Raw genomic sequence first — 18577 nt, 5'->3', positions numbered from 1 at the left:
CCTGGTCTTCCTTATGTCCTGGCAGAATATGGGAAAGGTCAGAGTTGTAGACCTGAGAAAAGAAAAACTTGACCAACTGTCACTTGTAAGGATAATTTTAGGGTTGTGACCCAACTAAATTAAATTTTGGTCTCCAGGGGATACCCCAAATAAAATATCCAAGTCAGCTGGAAATTTATGGTGATTTTAATTAATATAGAGGAAAGAAATTAAGGAGAAGGGAGAGGGAAAGGTGTAGGATTTCTCTCACCTGGCCTGTGCCAGGGGGAAGATTAGTGGCTTTTTAAGAGGATAGTGTTTGGAAGGTAAAGGAGAAAGGAATCAGCCTAAACTCCAAGAGGACTCTGCTAAGATGCCTGAACCTGAACTAGCTACTCAGCTTCTCCCAGTATAGTATCAAGGGAAAACTCACCACCAAATCGGACAATAGCTACCACCATGCCAAGATGTCAGAACACTTAGCATGCTGCCAGCCAGAGCCACCTCTCCAAGGAAAGAGCCAAATGTCCGGGAGAGAGCAAGTGAGCCAAATATATAGACCTTTTACTCTTGTGTCCCCTCCTCTAAATGCCCATTCGTTAGTTCTCATCTTCTTTGATTAGATTATATCTTTAGAGTTATTTAACACGTCTTTGTTAAGTTCACCTTTTGTGAGTTACTTAAGCTTTTTGTGATTAATTATAGTTACTTAACATCTTTTTGTATTAAGACCTAAAAATAGACTTAACTTAAAGTTCTATATAAAGTTCACTATAAAGTAAGAACTAAGTACCTTCATTGTTCAATCAGGAGATTACAACTTTATCTACCATAAAGTAAGATCTAAGTAGGGTGGAGTAATTTAAAGTTCACAAGACATTCCTGATTTTGTTAGATTAAGTAGGGTAGAGAAATCTAGAATTCACACACTGAAGAGTTTTCTAAGGGGCATGTCTATGTACACATATGTGCTGTTTCCCAAAGAGCAAGAACCATGTCCCAGCTATTATTTTGCAGGTCCAGGTTGGTGTGTTTTGTTAAGTCTTGATTAGAACAGTTACATTCTAAAGACGGGGGCCCCCTTTAACTCAGAAGGTCCCCAGAAGTGTCATAGAAAGAACACCATATTTAGAGTTGGCTCTAGGTTCCCATTCCAGCTCTCTACTTAGAAGCTGTGTGACCTTGAGCAAATCACTTCCATTCTTTGAACTTCAGTTCCTTCATCTATAAAATGAGGGCATTAGAGTAGGTGCTTTCAGGCTTTCAGGCTCCTTCCAGCATCCTATGAATAGTAGAATCAAGGATTACAAATTAGAAGTTTAATTTCAGTTTGTCAGATATTAGAGAGCTGTGTGTGCCCCAACTCTAGCTGACCAGCTCACAAATATATACCCTTGACCTTGTGTTCTTTGACTGTCAATGAACAAAACATTGAGCATATACAGGGTATAAGGCCCAATGCCAGCAAGAGATAGAAGAATAAGAGAAAGAGTCAGGGTACAAAGAGAAGGCATAGCTTCCACCTTCAAGGAACTAACAGTCTAGATAGATAAATACATAAATAGATGAGTAAATGACAATAGGACAGAAATAAGGGCTGAATGATGCAGATAGGAAATATAGTCAGGGTACATAGCAGGGGAAAGTCACTGGGCTGGCACAGTCAAAGAAAACAACTCTTTGGGGGAGAACTGGACCTAGAAGGATGGGGAGGGATTGGACAAGTCAAGGAAAAGCAGAAGCAGAGGGTTCTGGTGAAATCATGGTATGAAAGAGCTAGAGCAAATCAAAGGAAATCAGTGAGTTTAAATCTTAGCAAAGCACTTCTGGCAATATGTATATATTTGTGTATATGTATACTTTAGAGGGAGATGCCATTAACAGCTAGAGGTCCAGGAAAGACCTGGAAAAGGTGATATTTGAGCCATCTATTTTTTTTAACTCCCTATGTCTTAGAATCAATACATCAATACTTTGTATTAGTTCTAAAGCAGAAGAGTGGTAGGAGCTAGGCAAAGAAGTTTAGATGACTTGCCCAGGGTTAACACAGCTAGGAAGTGTCTGAAGCCAAATTTGAACCCAGGACCTCCCATCTATAGGCCTGTCTTTCTATCCATTGAGCCACCTTGCTGCTGCTGCCTTGAGCTAAGTCTTTAGATGTTAAGGTAGAAATTGGAAGGGAGAACATTCCCAGCATGGAGAAAGAACCAATTCAAGAACAGTGAGTAGAACCTTGATCAAAGAGTACATAGGAGGGAGGAAAATGTAAAAAGATTGGAAAAGTAGGAAGGAGCCTGGTTGTGAAGAACTTTAAATGCCAAACAAAAGACTCAGATCTTGAAGGTAATTGGAACCCACTAGAGTTTATTGAGCAGTCAGGTTGACACATTTAGGAAAAATTATTTTGACAGTTGGATGGTGGACAAATTGATGTGAAGAGAGACTCCAGGAAGAGAGATGAATTGGCTTTTGGAATAGCCCAGGTGAGTGATGATGAAGGCCTGAATTAGAGTGGTGACTAAGTGGAGAGTAAAGGACCAATGCTAGAGATTTCAGTGGAAAAATAAGGTAAAATAATGATAAAGATACCTCCAGAGAATGGACTGAGAAGTGGAAACATTAAATACATAATCTTTATAGACTTCTCTTGTTTGCCAGATAATGCTTTTTATGATGGGAGAAGAGGAAGAGACTGAATTTAAAAAAAGTTTTAATTTTTTTAAAAAAGATTAGCTATGTGGGGGTAAGAAAGAAGAGTAGAGGGTTGTGAACTTGAGTGACTAAAAAGTTGTTTGTGCCCTCCACAGTAACAGGGAAGTTCAGAAGAGGGGAGGAATTGTGGAGAAACATAATGAATTCTCTTTTGGACTTAATGAGTTTGAGTTAAACCACTCTGGAATATTAAGTCTGAGATGTTCACCAAACAGTGATTTGGGATTGGAGGTCAGGAAAGGGACTAACACTAGATAAATATATCAAAATCATTGGCATAGAGATATAATCAAGTAATGGGAACTAATGACCTCTAAAGTAAGAGAATATAGAAAGAAAAGAGAAGGTCCAAAACAGAATCCAGAATTAGTGGGACAGACATGGATAAATAACCATTATAAGAAACTGAGAAGTCCTAAAGTTAAGGGAACCAAGAGAGCAGTCACAAAAGTACACTGAGGATAGAGGTAGTCAACAGAGAATTCAAAAAGGATGAAGCCATTAAATTTAGCAATTAAGAAACCATTAATAACTGGGAAAAGATATTTCAGTTGAATGACAAGATCAGAATCCAAACTGTAGAGAAATTAGAGGAAAGTGAAGAAAAAAGAATATGAAATAAAAAGGGACAGATGAACAGCTCAGTGGGTAGAGAGCCAGACCCAGAGACAGGAGGTCCTGGGTTCAAATGTGACTTCAGACATTTTCTAGCTGTGTGACCCTGGGCAAGACCCAACCTCAATTGCTTAGCCCTTAGCCAGTGATTATAAACCTTTTAGAAACGGTGTGCCCAAACTGCACCCTCAAGCTGCCTGTGAGCACACATGTCCACGTGCGTGTGTGCACACACACACACACACACACACACACACACACACACACACAAAGCAGGAGGAAGTGCTTGCATTACCCTGCTGGGCAGAGTGGATAAGAAATGTCCCCAGGCATTTGTGGAGAGGGAGAAGGGAACAGCTTGCACACAGAAGCACATGAACTATGGGTTCGCCAACACAGCCTCAAATTCTTCTGCCTTAGAACCAATAATCAGTATTGATTCTAAGAAGGAAAGAAAGGATTTAGGAAAAGGAGAACTCTTCAAAAATGACTCTAGGGAGTTGAGTTAGAGAATCAGTTAAGGAGGAGTAATAGGATTAATTTGCTGTAATGAAGACTCATTTTGAGATTAGGTAGCATAAATTTGTATTAGACCCCATCAGCATTTCCATAATTCCTAATGCAACTCAAGAGCACATGAGTAGGAAGGAAGAAGATAGAAAGTGTTAATACAATATGGTTTAAGTTTTATTTGATGTGATCATCAGCAAGACAAGACAGTAAGGTATTCAAGATAAGAGGATAGTGGGTGGGGTAAAACTGGTTCACCAAAGGCCTGGGGCAGTAGTAAAGAGCCGAGGAACTGATTATAGGTCACATTGAGGATGAAAAGTAAGTTTAGGAAGAGCTGGAAGAATAAAAGAATATGATCAGATAAAGGAAATGTTGAGGACTCAACCTCAGTTAATGTATTAGTTTGTGTATTTTTCCCTTTTTTATTTCTCTCTGTATATGTAATTATAATTAATTAGATCTATATTAATATATTACTATATTAATTATGTGTTATAATTAATTATCTATAAATGAAAGTTCTATATAGTCAAAACATTTATAAAGGACCTACTATGTGCCAGGCACTGTGCTAGACACTATACATACAAAAAGGAAAAAGAGCATTGTGAGCCCTCAAGAGCCCAGAATCTAATAGATTGTGATATAAACACAAAAGATAAAAGTTCAAATCAAAGGGTATGTTTTGATTGTAGATCATATCCATAAATGAAGGATTTTTTCCAAAATAGAGAAACGGTTTATATATAGAATTTAAAGGTAAGCAACATAGTTTCCTAATAGACAAGTAGGTTTTATCCATTTTACAGATGAGAAAATTGGAAGATCATAAATCTAACGCTGGAAGCGTATCATTGAAAATCTGTTACCCTAAAAAAGAACTACATTTGAGATTTAATTTTAATTTTTACAGAAGAGACCTTGAAATCAAGTCCACTCTCCATATTTTTGCAGATTAGGCCCCAGTGCCTCTGAAAGGTAAATGATCCAAGGTTAAAGAGACCCAAGAGGACATACCTTCTTAAGTATATAAGACAGAATTAAAACTCAGGTCTTCTGTGCAGACTGAGTCCAGCACTTTATCCACTATACCACATTGCTTCTAAATGACTTGCTTAATGGTCAGGCATCTAATAACTGTCAAAATTAGAATCTCAACCCAGGTCTCTGATTCTTAACATTTCTATAAAACCAACTGGAGCTGTGGTTGAAATGACTGTTAGTTCTGGATAGCAGACTGAAGTCAAGTAATTACTATGTTTCTCCCTCACTTCCAAGCCCAGGCTGCTCCCTGGGAACATCACCAACCTATCCCACTTGGTTCTGGTTCAAAGGCCACCTAAGTGTTGCCCTGATCCCATGGTCAGAAACAGCCAAGCTGCCAGTCCCCAGGTGCCCAGTGGCTCAGCAGGACAGCACTGATCTTGGAGTCAGAAGGCCTGAACCTCACTTTCTTATTCTCTTCCCTTTTCTGTTATTAGAGAGCTAGGTGGCTCAGCGGATAAAGGAGTGGGTCGGGCATGAGGAAGACCAAAGTTCAAATGTGACCTTAGACACACACTGGCTAGCAGACCTTGGGCAAGTCACTTAACCCTGTTTGCCTCATTTTCCTCATCTGTGAGAATGAGTTGGAGAAGGAAATCCCAAGCCACTCCAGTGCTTTTGCCAATAAAACCCTAAATGGGATCAGGAAGCGTCAGGCACAACTGAACTGACTTCTATTTCATTATTATCAAGTCCTGGTTCTTTCCGGATCACTCCCTCACACAAAGTATTTTGAGTCCAATTTCTCCCTCTCAGGCCATCTCTCACTAGAGCATCACGTGCCAGCAAGGATTCTTATTTTTTGGTGTTGCACCGGTATAAGTAGGCACTAAATAAATGTTTGTGGAATTGATCTGGACTCATTGGTTTCCGCCTGGAAGGAATTCCAGGGATCAAGTAGTCCAGCCCCCTCTGCCTACAGAGAGGAGAAAACCCAAGCCCAGAGAGTTTTGTTTGAAAGAGTTGCCCAAGATCACAGAGATAAAGGAGATGATCTGGACCCGCCTAGTATCACAGTTACTGAGTGGCATAGGTAGAATTCGAACCCAGATCCCCTGATTATCAGCCTAACGCTCTTCTCAACCCAAGCCCCTGAGCGGAAGGAAAAATCAAACGCCAAGCCTTGCCTCTCTGCAGAAGCTACAGGCGGAGAGGGAGGGGGGGGGGGGGGAAAGTGTTAGCCAACCAGACCTTTAAATGTCGGCCAAACGCGTTCCTCCCGCCCTCCGCCCCGGCGCCCTTAAGGCGCCTACTTCCCAACAAGCAGCGCTCTGATTGGCCCTTTCTCCAGTCCTGGCGCTACCTTGGCAACCGAGAGGCCGGGACGCCTTTGGTGGGTACGCCTGTGGTGGGTTCGCCTGTGGCACTTCTGAGTGCCTAGCGCCCCGGCTCCTCGCCGCCAGATCCCCAGACCCGGCCCCCGGACCCGCGGCGCCATGTCGGTGCGGACGCTGCCACTGCTCTTCCTGAACTTGGGCGGAGAGATGCTCTACATCCTGGACCAGCGCCTGCGGGCGCAGAACATCCCGGCCGACAAGGCCCGCAAAGGTGAGAGCCCGCGGGCCCCTGAGGAACCCCGCACAGGAGATGGAGATACTGCTCCCAAGGACCCCTCAAAACAGAAGACTGCTTTCCCAGAGTCCCTCGCAGGAAGCTAAGGACACTATTCCTAGGGACCCTCAAAATAGGAGAATGTTCCCTGAGCCCCCCTTAGGAGCTGGGGTCACTGCTCCCAGGTACCCCCAAAAAATAGGAGAATGCTACCTGAGACCTATGTCAGGAGCTGGGGACACTGATCTGAGCGATCCCCCCCCCAAACAGGAGACTGCTCCCCGAGACCCCATCAAGAGCTGGGAACACTGCTTATAGGGACCCAAAAAAAACCCTAACCTGCTCCATGACATTCACCTGTGAAACAGAAACCCATCTGCCTGGGACCCCCCTCAAAAGCTGGGGACACTGTTCCCCAAGACCCCCCCCAAAAAAAACTTGGAAATTCTGTTCCCTACGACACCTCCCCAAGGCACAAAACTTATCCCCCTGAAGCCCTCAAAATCAAGGGATTATGCTCCTGAGACCCTTTTCAAAAGCCAAGGGCCCATCTCCCCAGACCCTTCCCCAAAGTAGGGAAGGCATCAGATGATGCTCCCCCAAATCCTCCTCCAAAACAAAGAGACCTTAGCGCCCTCAAAGGCAAAAGATATTTCATGAACCAGTCAACTGTTGCTTCTTAATTCCTCCTCAAAAGCAGAGGACCCTGGTCCCTGAGACCCTCAAAATTGACAGATGCTGCTCCTCTAGACCTGCCTCTACCCCCAAAGCCAGGAAAGCTGCTTCTTTCAACAATCTCCTCAAAAAACTAAGAGACTTTGCATGCAGGCTCCCTTTAAACCCTGTAACTGGAAACCCTCAAAAGTAGGAAATCCTGTTCTCTATAACCCTCTGCAGGTCCTGTACATTCTCAAGAGTGAAGGAGGTTATCCTTGGACCTCTTTTTCAAACAATGATCCTCCAACTTCCTTTCCTCACTCTGCTCTCCTGATCTCATCCTTAAAAACTGGGGAACTTTGTTCCACCAAGACACTACTCCCCCATCACCTCAGACCCTCCATTCACATTCTTTTCTTTAGACCCTTCCACTCAAAACTGGAGAATCCTGCTGCCCACCACATATGGCCTCCCTTCAAACTCTGCTCCCCATTATCCTGTCTACAGAACTGAGGGACTTTGATAACCTCCCTTGAAAACTGACTGCTCCCTAACACCCTTTCTCAGACTTTGCTCCCTCAGCACCCTCCTCTCAAACTGGAATATTAACCCGTTAAAACTGAATGATTCTATTCCTTCAATATTCTTGATCATACACATGATCCCACTGAGATCTAATGATCCCTGGTCTGTCATCATTCTCTTCCTCCAAACTAGAACATGCTGACAATAAAAGTAATTAATAATGACAACAACTGAAATGTATAATAATGACTTAAGGTTGCAAAGGATGTTACATCTTATCTCATTTGCTACTTTGACATTCCCTTCCAGCAATTCTTAGTCTCAGCTAAGGACCCTAATTCCCATAGTTCCCTGTTCTATTCTGGTCAAGACCCCTGTGTATTCCTTTCCTTATCCTGCAACCCTCTTTTCCTTAATGGTCATTATTCTCTAGTATGAGACCTAGTACTCCCACAATACTGCTTTTTACAACCTAGGCACCCTCCCAACTGATAAGTCTGGTGTGCCCATGCTGAGATTCTTTCTTCCCATCCTTCTCACAGAAGAGTTGGAAATGGTCCTGCAAGGTCTCTTATAGTAATAGAGTAATTACTCTCATAGTAATTATTGTGGAAAGTTGAAATGCTATATAGTAGTACCCTATAGCCAAATAAAACAATTTAGGGAAGCCTTGGATCCTACCAGAGAACTCCTTAGCCTCTCTGGCAAGTGATAAGGAAATATGTATGGATTCCTGAGATTAGAAAGTTGACCTTCTAGTTCCAAGACACCAAATTGATTTCCAAAGCAATGATTGTGAAGAGCAGCATGGTACAGTGGAAAGCATACTAGCTCATGAGTCAGTATCTGGATTCTAGTTGTCTCTAGCTTCCTACTTGTGTGCCCTAAGACAAGTTAGTTAATGTCCTCTGGCCTCAGTTTCCTCCTGTATAAAATGAAAGGGTTGGACTAGATCACCCTCTGAGATCTAGATCTATGATGCTATAAGAATCACAGTTTTCTTTGGTTGCTTCCCCTTGCCTACCATCTCACCCAGACAAACCTTTTTATCACCCTTGTCTATAGACCCTTCATTCATGAGACTTTGTACTATGTCCTGAAAAAATTATATAGATAGATACATAATAGATGCATGTATATATAGCTATATACATATATACATATAAATATATATGTGTGTGTGTATATGTACATACATGTGTGTCTATTTTTTTCTGGCAAAAGTCTTGTAATATTTTACTTATAAGCCAGTCCTGATGGATGTCATGGAAGCCATCCCTGGTCCAGCATCGTCACTGAAGATGCTTCAGGCTCCCTACTCAGTATGGTCTTTGTTTCAGAATTCAACAGAAAGTAAGTTCAGCCTCAATGGAGCATTCTGAGGTTGCTCACTGACTGTTGTGAGATATTTAAAGAAAGGGGAGGAATGTTGTGGGGTTTTTTACGTCTCTCTTTTTTTTTTTAATCCTCATTTTCTGTCTTGGAATCAACACTGTATATTGGTTCCAAGGCAGAAGAGTGGTAAGGGTGAGGCAGTGGGGGTTAAATGACTTGCCTAAGTTCACACATCTAAGAAATGCCTGAGGCCAGAATCCAGGCCTGGCTCTCAATCCACTGAGCCACCTACTTCTTTCTTCTTAAAAATATTCATAAAAATATGTTCCTGCCACATTTTTGCAATCCCCATTTACAGGTAGAGAAAATGACATTATAGAGATTAAATGACTTGGCCATGACTTAAAAAATTCAGATAGCAGGGAATTGATCAACTAGTTGCCACTGTTTAGGTTAAGTTGTTTTTAATGTGTATAACTCCAAATCATCTCTAGACCCTTTAGTTCAAAAAATGCTCCTTAAAATGGAACTATGAGTTCAAATTCACAGATAACTACAACAAGAGAGGACATAGGAAAGGTGCATGGTTCATCCTTCCTTTTTCTGAGGAAATCCAAAGTATCTTATGGTCATTCAACCAACAAATATTTATTGAGCACCTTCTATAAATTATTGTGCTTGCTAAGATATTGAACATCCTATGAGAGGATTCCAGTTATAGATGACATGGTAAAGCCTAAGAGAGTGTGATGCAATGAAAAGATTACTAGATTGAAGTTTTGAGTTTCAGATCTTTTATTCACTTTCTACCTGTGTGATTTCACCTCTCTGGGCCTCAAGTTCCTCATCCAGTTTTAATGTTGTGATTCTATAAACTACTCAAAGTCAGCTAAAGAATTCATAGAACAATTGAGCTATAGTTACATTCTGTCTCCTTGTACAAATGGGGTATTCTGGAACATGAGGAAAAGACTGCCCATAAAAACAGCACCACAGAGACATCTGCTGGACTTTAACTTTATTGCCAGTGGACAACCCATATTCATTCACCACCTGCTCACTCGAAAGCAAACCCAGCAGCAGGTAAATAGCCTGAATGTCCTTCAGACAGGATGAGCTCTCTGCAAAAGCACCTTATTCCCAAGCACGAAATGTAACAGGGACAAAGTGAAAATTCTGCAGCTTTTCGATATTTTTTTAAATTCTGAGCCCACCATTCAAACCTGCCACCTAAGCAAACATAAAAGAAAGAAATAAACTTTGATAGAATCCCGAGACATCACTATCAGCTTCAGAGAAGCCAGGCTCATGGTGCTGCTTCATAAATCTTTTTCCTCCAGAACACCATAGCCCAAGTAAAAGGTGGTGAATTTTATAGTTGTTGGTTCTCTAGGATGTAATCACTTTGCTACTAAATAAACTATAATACTGGAGAGGATAGTTATGAGCTATTGTCTTGCAACACTATTTAGGATTAGCAATCCCTTGTATTTCTTGTAAGTCACAAAGTTACAAGTACTTGTTTGTTATAACATTAAAAAAATCCACTGGATATAAATGTCTCCAATAGATAATTACTGATTTCTCAATAGTTGTATTCTATTTGTACCCACATTCATTTAAACTTCGGAGCAAACTAGATTAGAGATTTTAAAATTTTTTCTCATCTATTTTGGTTAAATAGTGTCAGAAAGACTTGAATGGAAAAGGAGGAAGAAATTTTCAAAATTACTTCAAAGGTAAAATAAGTAGGATTTTAAATAACTTTTTTTTAACTCTTTCCTTATCATTAAAGTGTAGGCAATTAGGATTAAGTGACTTGGCCAGGGTTACACAGCCAGGAAGTGTCTAAGGTCAGATTTTAACCCAGGCCCTCCCCTCTCCAGGCTTGATTCTTTATTCACTGAACCACCTAACTGCCCCTGGACTTTGAAGGGCTTTTCAAGTCCAGTGAATTTTGCCTGATTTGATCTTCCTTGAAGTGAGTGATCCTCTAAGTCTGTCTGACTGCAGTTTATCCGTTGGGACATTCTGTTCAGAAATCCATTTATTACTTAACTTGCCTTATATTTCTGTAAATGGAAAAATATGGTAAATACAAGTAGTGCCCTCTTGTTTTATATTCTTTGTAAGTGGCCCAACTTGAACCACTCTAGTTGTACCTGGAAAGAGACACCTTAAACTTAGAAGGAATAAGGATGCATGGAGTAAGACTCTACTTATTACTGTATGCCTCTTGTTCTCTCTTTCTTCCCCTTCCTTCTAAAGCATATTCTTCAATGTTGCATGCCTGTATAGCCCTAGAAGACATTTCTTCGTGAGCCATTATTAAAAAAAAAAAAACCTCAAGCTGAACCTTCTGCTAATTGAATCTGCTGAATCTTTCTTTTCTTTCTGCCAGATACTACTCTGTAGTGCTGTAGTACTCTGTAGACACCAACCCTGCCTAGAAGATCTCAATGAAGCTTTCTCTTCCCTTTAAAAGGTGCAAATGACAAACAAAGCTTTCTTGGCAGATGTGAAATGCTAACTTTTTTATTTAATGACATTCTATATTGGTTAGCTAGTTGGAGTTGGTGTCTTTTTAAAAAACTTCATTTGAAAATATTCTTGCCTCATGAACTGGTGTTTTTTTTTATATGCTTCGTGTAGATGAATGGACAGAGGTGGACAGGAAAAGAGGTATGGTATCTCTTAGCTGCATGTCTTAGATCTCCATCCACAAGTACACAATCCTCCACATGTAGCAGTAGTCACTGAAAGAGGGGAAAGCCTTAAGCCTAACACCAAGACATTTTACTTTTTTCCTAGTCTCCAAAGAAGTAGATACAATAGTACAAAGGAGACCCCCAAGAGCACTTTGCAGAGGGAGCTTTGAACCACGCCCTAATATGTACTCAGGAGGACTCTGCCCTAATGTATTGCAAGGCCTTTGAGGATAGTAGCAACACCTTTGTTTAGATAGGGTTGTTTTGAAGTTCTTGGAAACAAGCTTACTGTGGTATCATCACATAACCAACCAGGGAGTAATGTTCATTGCCTGAGCTGCTTTCCTAATCATATCTCCATGTCTGTATTTAGCAAAGTACAGAATTGCAAGCATGTGCCTGCTTGGATGGAGAATGCATGAAATTCATGCATGCTGTATGATTTTATTATTCCTTATTCTCCAGTCCCTAGCTAACCTGCATCTTAATTTGGTTCAAGACCTCTAAGCCTGGCTCTATAGTGATAGAACATTTAGAAAACCTAGTTAAAAAAACAGCTATAGATTCATCTCAGCATTTCAATGGCTTAAGAACATTCAGTTATTTGCCACTCTGATGTATCTTAAATGTCTGCTCTGGATAATATTTTTAGTTTAATCCAATATTTCCATTGCCCTGACATATGCTAACAAGCATCTAAAGGAAATAATTTTGAGGAGGCAACAATAACTGAGGAGATTAGACTCTTCATAGAAGAGTACCCTCAACTTGAGCTTTGAAAGAAGTTAGGAATTCTTAGGGGTGAGAGCAAGGCAGGAATGCATTCCAAACTGAATGAAGGGATGCAGACTAAAGATGGATTTTCATCATCAATTAGGCAGCTACTGAAATATTATGTATTTTTGTATATGTATGTAAATATTATGGATGTGGCCTCAGACCAGAGTGGTGGTCATGTAAGTACAGAGAAGTGTCAAGATTCAAGAGGTGCTATAGAAGTAGAGTCAACAAGACTTGGCAACTGATTGGACACGGGGGCTAAGGGAGATCAAGCACTTGAGAATGATTCCAGCATCATGAACCTGGGTAATGGGAAGGATGATGATGCCCTTTGCAAAAATGAGAGAAATAAGAAAGTGAAATGGTTTGGGCAAAAGATAAAGATTAAACATTGAGATGGGACATCTAACAGGCAGTGGGCAGTATAGGACTGGTGCTCAATAGGCCAGGGATGAATATAGAGATCTGGGAGTCATCTTCATAGAAATGATCATTGAACTCATGGGACCTGAGGAAGTCATAAAAAATATGTTTAGAAAACAGAAAAGAGCTCTATCACACTTGATATCTGACCCATTTCTCTTTAGATCCAGTCATTCAACCAATTCTGAATCCATCCAACTATATTATATACTCAATATCCCACATCAGGCGACAAAGAATTGGACATTGAGGGGATGCCCATTTATTGGGGAATTGCTGAACAGGTTGTGATATATGATTGTGATGTAATACTTTTATTGTGCTATAAGAAATGAGGAGGAGGATGTTTTCAGAAAAACCTGAAAGATTTATATGAACTAATGCAAAGTGAAATAAGCAGAACCACAACACTGTACACAAAAATAGAAATATCATACAGTGATCGACTGTGAATGACTTAACTATACTCAGCAGCACAATGATATGAGACAATTCAGAAGAACTCTTGATGAAAAATGTTATCCACCGCCAAAGAAAGAATAGTCTGAATGCAGATAAAAGCATACTTTTTAAAATTTCTATTTTTTCTTATTTGCAGGGGTTTTCTTTCACAATATGACCAATTTGAAAATCTGTTTTGCATGACTGCACATGTATAACCCATAACAAATTGCTTGCCTTCTCAATGAGGGGAGTGTGGGAGAAAAAGAGGGAGAGAATTTGAAACTTAATTTTTTTAAAAAACAAGTATTAACGTTTTTATATACAATTGAAATTTTTTGAAAAAGAAATCTAACACTCATGACTCTCTCATAATTATCTACAAGGATGATAAAAGAAATTCTTGTCATAGGATCCAGAGCTGAAAGGATCCTCAGAGCCAACCCTTCATTTTACAGATGACAAACTGAAGCCTAGAGACATTAACTTCATCAAATTCCTTTTACATCCAAGTCTCTATACAACAATATCACTTCTTCTCTAGTCTTTGAGCCTTACCCAATGAATTCTTAGATTTCTTCTAATAAGTATATTTTCTTCTTTTTTAAACTCTTACCTTTTGTCTTAGTATTAGTTCTAAGACAGAAGAGCAGCATAAGCTAGGCAATTGGGAGTAAATGATTTGCCCAGAAGGATCTGAAGCCAGACTTGAACTCAAGTTCTCCTGACTCCAGGCCTGGCCCTCTATCCACCAAGCTACCACCTGCCTCCATATATTCTCAATAAATGATACTACACAACCACCATTTTATCTCTACTAGAATTTCTAAATAAAATACATGTATCTCTTCCATGTCACAACTTTCCCCATCACAATTTCAATATATCACAGGTCAGCATAAGGAATTAAATGGGATTTTTTTGAGGGAGTTAGAAAAAATGTAGAAACTCAGAAATGCATAAAATATATGTATAGTATTATATCTATCAACATATTTTATCTTTTAATGCCATAAACATATGCAATTTCTATTAATGTAAAAAGCCCATAAGAGAAAAAGAAAAAATTTAAACTTCTCTGGTACAAAAGGATGGCCAAAAATTTTATGCAGATTTTCCAGGGGCACTTCACCCCTAACTCCCTGAGATGTGGAAGGAATACTTATATATTTCTATGGCCAAAGTCTGTTCAAGAGTTCCATCTCACCAATTTTTACAGATTTGTTTTCTTGTATTTGAAACTCTACATCACTCTGTTTATTACCCACATTTTGTGCATTTCTATATAGACATCTGAGGCTGTGTTTTATTGCTACCTGTCTTCTTGAATATTGTTGCCCATATACAACTACTCCTCTTTTCTGCTATTCTTTTTTCCTTTGATCTCTGCGGTAGCTATCAGACTTGTCACATATATATGGTCCATTTTCTACCTCTCTCCCCTACCAGTTTAAAATTCCCTTCATTAGGGTCGCCAGGCTCCAAGCAAACATATTTTTGCCAGCCTTTGTTAGGTTCACTGTATCCTACCCAAGGGCCCATCAATTCTATATTTTAAGCCATACTACAAAATTTCAGATTCTATTCTCAGACAATATCCTGACAGAGTTCTTCCCAACTCCATCTTTCTTTTCCTTCAATCAACAGTGCACACTACCTTCTTCTTCCCTAGGCCTCTTAAGCCTTCAGATTCTTGCCCAACACTTCATAATCCTTAGTGTTGCCTTCTCAAAATTCCTCTTTGTAGTATCATTTGTCCCCACATGAATCTCCAGGAGGAAATGGTGATTATCACTTTTGACAAGACCCAGAAGGCACATCTATGATGTCTCTGATACATGCTTTGTGAAGACAGTGAACTTTCAGGATTGCTATCAAGTCAACAAATCACTATTTCACTCTTCTTCCTCTAGTCATTACTAGATGACTCCTCATTTGAAAGGACCTGTAGATCCCCCTCATCATCCCATTCAACACAAGAAGTCTTTTCTTCTTAAAATGATCCAACTTGCCCTCTTCCGGAAATGAAGGTCCTATTTATTAACTCTAATATTCAGTTATCCTTCCTTTTCTGTCATGCTCTTCCATCTTCTAACCCCCTGACAAATTATGTATCCCTTATATGCCCTTTTACATTTTTGTTCTTGCTTACATCTTCTTTGAAGCTCTTCCACATTTTCATCCTCATAGTCTGGAATTTAGAGATATATCTCTCCATTCTTTTTACTCTTCTAGCAGTAGACCAACTTGCACTTTGTACAGATAAAAGTCTTGCTTTGTCCTGGGAGATATGCAAATATGGCACAATTTCTGCAGGTCATATCCTTCTCTCCCTTTCAGTCTGAAGCAAAATCCTTTGTCTTATTTTAGACAAACCACATACCTCACTCTTATGACCAGTTCCTATGGCTAAGTCTTGACTCCACGGAAGATTCCCGAAAAAAAACAAACAATTTATTTAGAGCTGGCTCCCAGGCTTTCTTCAAGATAGGGCAAGGCTATCCTCACAGCTGTCTTTAATTATTAGTTAGCATATGCCTGCCACATCCTAATATAGTCAGAATCGAGCCACAAGCAGACATCCAATTATCTAATTCAATTTAATTACCCACCTTGTTTCTTCTTGTCACTGTACTTCCTTGGCTCCTTGGCACTCTCAGTTATCCAACTTACATTACTGGCAAAGCTTTATGGCTTTTATCAAGATGACTGTTCTACTATGCCAAACCAAAACAACAACAACAACAACAGAAGTACATAGCATACATTGCAAGCAGTTCTTAATAAACAAAGCTGTCTGATAATGGAGTAAACTGCCTCATAAGATGATGAGTTTCTCATTACTAAAGGTTTTCACATTTCAGGTTGAGCTTATATTAGATGACCTAGTGTGTCCCTTTCAAAAACATCTCTATACTTTTCAGTGTTTCCTTTAAGGAATATTTAAGCCACATTTAGCATTCTGTTGATTTAGTGACTTCAAGGCTTATAATATGGATTCAAACAACCTTTTAGATATGTATCTCTTTTGCTAAAGCACTACATTGATGCCTCATTGTGGTATAGAGGTGACTTTGTGTTCTCAAAGATTGTGCCAGTAGATGATAAATTCTGGAAAATCCTATAAAAGTAGAAAAGTTTTAAGTACAGGCCTGGTGGTGTATGTCTAGTTTGTTCAAGCATCAGCCTAATTGATAGTAGAGAGTCTTATCTCAGGTTCTAAAAAAAATTGGCATATATGATTCCATCACCTCTAGCAGTGATATTTGGAAGATTATGGAAAATGGAAAGAAGTACCACAAGAGTGGATAAGTGCAAATGTCTCAATTTTTAAAAAAAAAAGGACGAGTACAGAATCCATTTAAGGTCAGTGATCTTGACTTCAGTGCCTGGAAAAATTCTAGAAAGGATAATTAGAGATGGCTAGTGACTATCTAGAAAAAGAAGTAATGATTCCAAAAAACTTTATCAAGATCAAGTCATGCCAGAAAAGCCTTGTTTCCTTTTTTGACAGAATTACTAAACTGGTAGTTTAGGGAATATTGCAGATGAAGTGTACTTAGACTTTAGCAAATCTTTTGATAAACTATATAATACTATTATTGTAGATATGTTAGATAGATATGGATCAATGGATTATATTATATTAACCAAGAAATATAATCCAGATGACCCACTCAAAGAAGAGCTGTTGATGGTCCCTGTGGAACACCTCACAAATTTGTTACTTGGCTCTGGGTTATTTAACATTTTATCTATAACTTGGATAAAGGTATAGAAGGAATGCTTATTAAATTTTCAGGTGACACAAAGCTAGGAGGGATAACAAGCACATTAGATGGCAGTTAAGGTCCAAATGGATCTAGACAGGTTAAAGTATTGGGCCATATATAAAGATGAAATTCAATAGTGATAAATGTAGTCTTTGCATTTGAATACAAAAAATCAACCCCATATATAATATAGGGGCTGTGTGGATAGGCAACTGGTATGGAAAGGATGTAGAGGTTTTTAAGAACCTCAAGCACAGCATGAGTGCAGTGAGATGTAGCAGCCAAAAAAGATAATGTAATTTCAGACTGAATTAGGACCACAGCTTCCTTTAAAATAAAATAAAAAGTAATGATACCATTGTTCTTTTTTTTTCCTCTTAAAACCCTTATCTTCAGTCTTAGAATTGATACTAAGTATCAGTTCCAAGGCAGAACAGTAAGGACTAGGCAACTTGGGTTAAGAGAATCACCCAGGGTCACAAATTTGAGCCCAGAACCCAGAACCTCCCATCTCTAGACCTGACTTTCTATCCATTGAGTCACCTAACTGCTCTTCACAGTACTCCGTTTTAAAAAAGATCTCATTTGAAGTATCATAATTGACTTGTAGCACCAAGATTTAAGAAAGACAATGATAAGCTAGAGTGTAGATCAGAGGAGGGCAACCAAATGGACTATGACAGTGATGGCAAACCTTTTAGAGCCAGAGTATTGGGCCCCAGCCCCACCTCCCTCCCCCACCAACACAGGGGAGGGAAAAAGCACTCTCATTGGGCTGCTGGGTGGAGGGGCAAGTAATGCAAAAAATGTCTGGCACTGTGGGGAGGGGAAAGGGAGCAGCTCCAACTGAGTCCCTCTGTCTTTCTAGTAACAAACTCTGGAAGAGGTAGGGAAGGTGGCCACATGCCCACAGAGAGTGGCAGCTTTGGCACCCGTGCCATAGGCTCGCCATCACTGGACTGTGAGATTATTACCTATAAGGATCATCTCAAGGAACAGAATGTTTAGCCTGGGGACAGGAAGTTAGGAGAGGACTCAATAGCAGAATTTCAGTTTGAAGAGCTGTCATGAGGAAGGACTAGATTTGTTCTATTGGACCCCAGAGGGCAGAAATAGGAGCAGTGGGTGGAAATGGAAGAGGCTTTGATGTCAGGAAAAACTCCCTGAGCATTAGAACTCATCAAAGAGGAACAGCTCACCTTGAGAATTAGCATGTTTCCCTCCTTGAAGTTATTCAGGCAGAGACTGGAGGACCATTTGCTGTGGGGAATTGTGGAGAATTCCTTGTGTAGAGATTAGACTAGATGACTCCTAAGGTGTCTTCCAACCCTCAAATCCTATGAATCTGGGATTCTGGGATCATGTTAGCTACCCAGTGATACATTGTGTGTCCTTAGCAACTCTCCAAGTGTGTCTGCTAAGTCTTAGAACAGTTATAATTTGTGTTAAAGGAGGGAGTACTTTCATGGCATTCAATCAATTAGCAAACATTTATTAAGTGCTTGTTGAACAAAAATCAGA

At 39.8% G+C, this 18577-nt stretch overlaps 1 protein-coding gene across 1 annotated transcript in view; it reads left to right on the top strand.

Moving 5' to 3' along the window:
- Positions 1 to 6153: 6153 nt before the first annotated feature.
- Positions 6154 to 18577, top strand: part of OSCP1 (organic solute carrier partner 1) — a 32265-nt gene continuing 19841 nt past the window's right edge. The window contains exon 1 of the mRNA XM_001380770.5: positions 6154 to 6411. Within this exon, the coding sequence (XP_001380807.2) occupies positions 6300 to 6411 (112 nt within the window). The 5' untranslated portion in view covers positions 6154 to 6299. The remainder of the gene's footprint in view (positions 6412 to 18577) is intronic.

Source organism: Monodelphis domestica, chromosome 4, assembly GCF_027887165.1.
Source record: "Monodelphis domestica isolate mMonDom1 chromosome 4, mMonDom1.pri, whole genome shotgun sequence".
In the NCBI taxonomy this organism is placed as follows: domain Eukaryota; kingdom Metazoa; phylum Chordata; class Mammalia; order Didelphimorphia; family Didelphidae; genus Monodelphis; species Monodelphis domestica.
The sequence above is the reverse complement of the archived record's forward strand: the minus strand, read 5'-3'. Positions and strand labels throughout refer to the sequence as shown.